Genomic DNA, 7,276 nt, shown 5'->3' with positions numbered 1-7,276 from the left:
ACCCAGGCTGGCCTCAAACTCCTGAGCTCAAGCAATTTGCCTGCCTCGGCTTCACAAAGTGCTGGGATTATAGGTGTGAGCCACCGTGCCCAGCCAGGCTCCACTTTCTCACCAGCCTTCCTGCTTTCCATCAGCCATTCATCTACCCATCCAGTAAGGATCTTCTGAGCGTCTGCACCAGAGGCCTGTGCGCCCACCCTCCCTCTGTGGCTCCGTGGAATTAACATCTTACCTCAGCCTTCTTGACACTTCTCGAGTCCTGGCATTTGGGCTGAAACCAAAGCTGCTCCCAGTGGCTGGAGTGGCAGATCCCATCTGGGCCTCTGGTTTGGCAGAGCCGTTTGGTAGCTTAGATTGGACCCAGAAACTGAGAGGCTAAAGAAAACTGGGCTAAGTCTGAAAGAAACCACCCTGGGAGTGTAAGATGCTGATGGGGACTGGAAATTCCAAACCCACCCCAGTTGTGGGCTTCCTCAGTCCAGTCTGACAACCATGTGTGGACACAGGCGGGGCGCTGAGTAGGGTAGACATACCGTGGCCATGACCAGAGAGGACTTTGTAATCCAGCAAAAAGCTTGCCTTCTCAGACCAGGAGAGAGCCTGGCTTTCAGAAGAGCCCTGCCAAGGCTAAGCAACAAGGAGGCCTTTCATCCTAGCTCCTCCTAAGTCCCCATGTCCAGACAGTTGCTTGGTGGTGCCATGGTAACCATGATGCCACAATGGAACATTCTTCCTAAGGCGGTAGAAGAAATCCTTCTGTTGAACTCTACTGTGTCAGGCCAGCCTGAGTTCATTTCTCCTTGAGCAGGAACAGTTCGTGGACGAACTCTGAGGACCATTCTGAGGACAAGAGGCATCCAGTGTCATGAGTGGAACATGGTGACTTAGAATTGTGCACATGGGTTCCTTGGGCTTCTGTGCATTGCTTGACAGCTGTGTGACCTTGGACTGGCTACTCGATGTCTCTGAGTATCAGTTTCTGAATCTGTAAAATGGCGATAACTAGAGTGTCTACTTCCTACCGCGGTTGTGCAAATGAGCTAAGCTAAATGCTGGGGCTATTCCTATGTAAAGATACAGGCTGTTGGGTGGGCATGGTGGCTCACGCCGGTAATCCCAGCACTTTGGGAGACTGAGGCGAGTGGATGACCTGAGGTCAGGAGTTCGAGACCAGCCTGGCCAACATGACGAAACCCCATCTGTACTAAAAATACAAAAATTAGCTGGGCATGGTGGCGCACATCTGTAGTCCCAGCTACTCAGGAAGCTGAGGCAGGAGAATCGCTTGAACCTGGGAGGAAGAGGTTGCACTGAGCCGAGCTCGTGCCACTGCACTCCAGCCTGCCAATAGAGCGAGATTCAGTCTCAAATAAAATAAAATAAAATAAAAAACAAACAAACAAAAAACAGGCTGTTAACAGTTAACAGAAGCCCTAGCATTCTTTTAGCCAGCAGAGTTTAGAAGGGTAAAATCACAGCAGAGGCATTAATCCCAGGGTGAGCTTCCACTAAAACTCTACATTTCTTTCAGCAGCATTTTATGGCTACAGAGTTAAGGCAAGGGTTGAATTCCACGAGTCAAAAAGCAGCCCTTTTCAGAGACCCGACTCTCTGGGGTGCCCAGGGGCTTGGGCTGGATTGAGAAGAAAACTGACAAGAGGAAGCTGCCTTCTCTTCTTGGGCCATCTCACAAACCACAGTGCGGGCCAACTGGTCCTGCCTTTTACTACACAGAACCAAGCACTAGGGATGTGACAGGTCAGTGCCCTACATCTTGGAACCTTTGTTGGTAGAAAGAGGGGGAGCCTCCGATGTTTGGGAGGGAACATGTGTGTTCGGGAAGAGGATGGAAAAAAGAGGCTTAGAAAACCCCGCATGTGTTTGGGAAGAGGATGGAGTCATTGGGTTTTGTTTCCCCAGCTGCCCATGGTGTCCGCGGCGGGTCTCTCTGGGGATGGCAAGATGCGAGGGGTGCTCCTGGTGCTGCTCGGCCTTCTCTACTCTTCCACCAGTGAGTGTGCTGCTTTCCTCCTTCTGACTTTAGCTGCACATGTGGCACAGAAGGGGATCATCCAGGAAAATGAAGTGGTCCTTAACGCCCAAGGAGGGGCTCAGGGAAGATGACTCACGGCACTTTGCACTGGGCGGCCTGCATTGGTGGCAGGAACCAGGCAAAGAAGTGAATCATGGGATGTGGATGGAGGAAACTAAAGTCAGGGCCAATCCTTAGGGTGGGAGTGTGGTTAGGAAAATAAGGCTCTCTGGGTGCAGGGGTGAGCAAGATGCCTGCCTCTCCACTCCCAGCCCCTGCCCTGTCCTTCCTGGAGAATACTGCCCTTTTGCAAACCACAACCCTCAACTGCAGGGCTGGTCCTGGGAGCAGCGGGGGCTTCTACTGCTGCAGGTGTCTTGGAGGCTGCCACAGCCTCAGATGGCAGAAGTGGCAGCTGCAGTCCCCTCCTCCCTTGACCTCTAGGCTGCCCAGGACTAAGAATTCCAGCCTACAGAGGGCAGGTGGAGAGGAGACAGCTAGCTAAAGCAGGCTCTGTCCCACCTTGCTGCCATCCCAGCCGGCCCTGCCCTGCCTTCCTGGGGTTAGATGGGAGACACGAGAAAGTCCACACACACTGTCACACACACACGTGCACACACACACTCTCAAACACACACATGCACACACACACGCACACACATGCACACACACATGCACACACACATACATGCACATACGCACACACACACATGCACACATGCACACACACTCATACACACATGCACACACATAGAGGGGAGTCCTCCAGCTCCCTCAGTCTCCTGCAGCTCTCTGTCTTCTTGCAGCCCCAAGGAGACCAGGGGATACCCAGAAAACACAGAAAGGTCCTCTCCCTCCTTAAAAAGCCACAGCTAAAGGGGTCAAGACAAGCATTTCATCTCTGGGTCAGATTTCCTCATTACATCTTGGCTTTCCAAGGGTTTTGTAAGGTCAAATAAACTAGCCAACTAGAGCTTTGAAAAAGCAAAAGTCATCACACACTCACAAGCTCTTGTGGGGTTAGGGAAGGTTGGCAAATGCCTTGCACTGTAGATTGCCAATGTCCCAAAAAGAAATCAGACCAAAGATAAGGAATCTTGTCTCTAGTGGTTCTGATGCACTTAGTGACCTTCCAGACATCATCTTGCTAAAATCAGCCTGTCATTGTTCCAGCAAAGTCACCAAGTGTCAATTAATGGAGATGTCTGGTCATATGATGCTCCATCATGGAGAGGTCCTCTGTGCTCCTTTAATGATAATTCTGTATGTTACAATCAGTTCTTAGGGTCATGGTTTGGAAACTGTTTTTGGTGCTCATATGCAAGGTTGCCCTCAGGGGGAAGCCCTCCGAGACTTTATGTCCTGGGCAGAATTCATGCCCCCTCCTCTTATACTTTGGGCACACTCCCTGTGTCACATATCCCTCTATATGGCCATCAATCTTCAGCATGTCACTCTGATGGGCTCCTGAAATCCATCCTTGGAATCCCAGGCCCTACCTCAGCACCTGCCAGGGCTGAGTGTGGTTGGATGCATGGCTGAAAAAGGAGTCACTGGTCAGGCGCAGTGGCTCACACCTGTAATCCCAGCAATTTGGGAGGCTGAGGCAGGCAGATCACTTGAGGTGAGGAGTTCAAGACCAGCCTGGCCAACATGGCGAAACCTCATCTCTGCTAAAAATAGAAAAATTAGCTGGGCATTGTGCTGTGCGTCTATAATCCCAGCTACTTGGGAGGCTGAGGCAGGGGAGTCGCTTGAACCTGGGAGGCAGAGGTTGCAGTAAGCCGAGACTGCACCATTGCACTCCAGCCAGGCGACAGTGAGACTCCATCTTAAAAAAATATAAAAATAAAAAAAGGAATACACGAGGTCACACATACTACTAGCCATCACGGTGATGACATCCTGTGGCCTCTGGAAAATTCTACTGTACATTAATGAAGAGAGCAAAAATGCAAATAATGTCTTCACATTCTTATGAAAATAGTTTTAAAGCTGGGCACGGTGGCTCATGCCTGTAATCCCAATACTTTGGGAGGCTGAGGAGGGAGGATCTCTTGAGCTAGGGGGCTCTAGATCAGCCTGGGAACATGGCAAGACCTCACCTCTACTAAAAATAAAAGAATTTAGCCGGGGGTGGTGGCAGGCGCCTGTAGTCACAACTACAGAGGCTGAGGCAGGAGAATTGCTTGAACCCGGGAGGTTGAGGCCACAGGGAGCTATGATCCCACCACTGCACTCTAGCCTGGGCGACACAGTGAGATCCTGTCTCAAAAAAGAAAAAAAAAAAAAGAAAATGAAAATAGCTTTAACCTTGCAGATCCCAAAAGTGTGCTGAGGACTCCCAGGGGTCCCAGACCAGGCTTTGAGAACTGCTGATGAACACGAAAGATGGCAGACACTGCCAATGTGTACCGTTATGTGTTCAATAGATGCGAGTTTTTATTTGTAGTCTAACATAATTTTGGGATTCAAAAGTGCCACTGAGCATCTTTTAGGGTGAAGAAGACACACTAGGCAAAAGAAAGAAAAGGGGTTGCAGATAGCGTTAGTGATGATCGAGACAGACAGCCCGCAGGAGAGAGGGTCCCGAGGTCTCCTTGCCCCGGCAGTGAGGCCCCGCACCTGCTCCGCAGGTTGTGGCGTCCAGAAAGCTTCCGTTTTCTACGGTCCTGACCCCAAGGAGGACTTGGTCAGCAGCATGGAGTTCCCGTGGGTGGTGTCGCTGCAGGACTCCCAGTACACACACCTGGCTTTCGGCTGCATCCTCAGCGAGTTCTGGGTCCTCAGCATCGCATCCGCCATTCAGAACAGGCCAGTGCCCCTGCCTTTAGGGCCCGCAGCATCGCCGGGGGTGAGGGTGGGGGCGGCCCTGTTTCCTGCTCAGCCTGGGGAGGCCCTGAAAGGTGCATTCTGGGGGACAGGGCTTTTTACCAGCTCAGCGCTTGCTCTGTTGTGAGCCCTAAAATCACCAGTTGCCAAGGCTGATCTCTGCTGTGAGGAATGCAGGCCTTGCAACGGAATAATGAAATGATGAGTCCTCCATTCAATGCAGGTGGGATATTCATTCTGATTTTACTGCCATCACAGAGGCACTGGATCCTAACACTAGGGTCCCTACCACTTATCCTGTTTAGCCAGTCAGTAGGAGCCCTTACCTTAAAACACTTGGGCCTTACAAACATTACTGCTACAAATACATGTACACAGAGAAAAGCCTCGAAAAAAATACAGAAGCGCTTTTAGGAGTGCTTATCTCTGAATGCTCAGAACGCACGATTTCTACTTTCTTCTTTTAGCTTCTCTGTATTCTGCAAATTCTGTAGTACAAATATGCATTCTTTTAAACCAGGGAAAATCATAAATATTATTAAAAGAATAATGTTTTTGGTAAATATTTCTCACTCTTTGACCCAGTGACTTCATTTTTGGGAATCAACATTAAGGAAATAATTTCAACCACTGGAAAATTTGTATGTACAAAGTTGTTCCTAGGATGGTTAATTACACACAAAACACTGAAAAGAAACCTAACGTCCCACTATCGTGATGAAATTGTAATTTTTCATATATATACATGCTATACATATAAATATATATTATACATAATATATAGTGTATACTATACATGTAAGTGTATACTATACTCTATTATATGTAATATACATGTATATTGTAATATATGTATATATGTATATGGAATATCTATGCATACAATATTATATGTAACATATAGTATATAATCTATAGTTACATATATACACACACAGAGTATTGGGCGAGAGAGTATAATGACTATAATTGGCTAAATAAATTATAATATAAATCCTTGATGGAATGTTATGCAGCTGGTGAATAGTTTAACATAGGATTTGTATTTTTAATTAAAAATACATGTGCAGCCGGGTGCAGTGGCTCACACCTGTTATCCCAGCACTTTGGGAGGCTGAGATGGGCGGATCACTTGAGGTCAGGAGTTTGAGACCAGCCTGATCAACATGGCAAAAACCTGTCTCTACTAAAAATACAAAAATTACCCAGGCATAATGGCATACACCTGTAATCGCAGCTAATTGGAAGGCCAAGACAGGAGAATCGCTTGAACCTGGGAGGTGGAGGTTGCAGTGAGCTGAGATTGTGCCACTGCACTCCAGCCTGTGTGACAGAGCGAGATTCCATGTCAAAAAAAAAAAAAAAAGTATGTAGTAAAATGTTCATGAGAAACCAAACGATGTTCAGTGAAAAGCAGTTCCTTCCCTCCCCTGCCCCTCAGTCACTAGTTTTTCTCCCTTGAGCCACATTCTGTCACCAATTTCTTGCCTATTCCTTCTTAAATACTCAAATCACTCATAGATATCTATATACCTATAGGTCTGGCTATATTGATTCTTATATCTATTGACAGAGAATTTTCTTTCCCCTTGTATTAGTCTACTTAGGCTGCCATAACAAATATCACAGACTGGGTGGCTTAAACAACAGAAATTTATTTCTCACAGTTTTGGAGGCTGGAAGTCTGAGATCCAGGTGTCAGTAGATTTGGTTTCTCCTGAGGCCTCTCTCCTTGGCTTGCAGACGGCCACCTTCTCGCTGTGTCCTCACATGGCCTTCCCTCTGTGCCCGTGCACTCTTGGTGTCTCTTTCTCTTCTTATAGGAACGCCAGTCCTCTTAGATTACAGCCCCGGCCTTATACCTCATTTAATCTTAATTATCTCCTTAAAGGCCCTATCTCCAAATATATGGTCAAATTGGGGGTTAGGACTTCAACCTACAAATTTTCAAGAGAACGCAATTGAGTTCATAATGCACTCCCGACACACCCACAATGCAACTGGTAGCACATCATACACATTAATTCACTCACAGCCTTTTTTCACTTTATCATAAATTTTGGAGACCTTTTCTTATTGGTACATAAAGGGCTAATGCATTCTTTTTTCAGCTGCACAATAGCCTGTTATGGAAGTACCATAACTACACAGTCTTCTGTTAATGGAAATTTAGGCTGTTTCCAATCTTTTACTACTGCCAAAAATGCTGCAACAGACATACTTGTACATGCATTATTTCACACACATGCAAGCGTACCATAGTGTAGACATCCCAGGAGTAGAAAGACTGGGCTAAAAAAGACATGCATTTAAAATCCTGAGAGCTACTGCCAACTAGCCCTCCATGGAAGTTCTGTTTTCTGACTCATTATGGCTATTTTCTATCTGGTCCATTCTTTTGGTTTTGATTTT

At 47.2% G+C, this 7,276-nt stretch overlaps 1 protein-coding gene across 3 annotated transcripts in view; it reads left to right on the top strand.

The window, feature by feature from the left end:
* The first annotated feature begins 741 nt into the window (after positions 1-741).
* Positions 742-7,276, top strand: part of PRSS54 (serine protease 54) — a 14,966-nt gene continuing 8,431 nt past the window's right edge. Inside the window, exons 1-4 of one of the 3 annotated variants that reach the window (XM_032157497.2) lie at positions 742-879; positions 1,535-1,758; positions 1,921-2,011; positions 4,669-4,846. In XM_032157497.2, the coding sequence (XP_032013388.1) occupies positions 1,927-2,011; positions 4,669-4,846 (263 nt within the window). In that variant the 5' untranslated portion in view covers positions 742-879; positions 1,535-1,758; positions 1,921-1,926. Of the gene's footprint in view, positions 880-1,531; positions 1,759-1,920; positions 2,012-4,668; positions 4,847-7,276 lie in introns of those variants that run through there. The other 2 variants (XM_032157498.2, XM_058441050.1) reach the window with 2 other exon arrangements.

The sequence above is a fragment of the Hylobates moloch genome, unplaced genomic scaffold, assembly GCF_009828535.3.
Source record: "Hylobates moloch isolate HMO894 unplaced genomic scaffold, HMol_V3 SCAFFOLD_6, whole genome shotgun sequence".
Taxonomy (NCBI): domain Eukaryota; kingdom Metazoa; phylum Chordata; class Mammalia; order Primates; family Hylobatidae; genus Hylobates; species Hylobates moloch.
The sequence above is the reverse complement of the archived record's forward strand: the minus strand, read 5'-3'. Positions and strand labels throughout refer to the sequence as shown.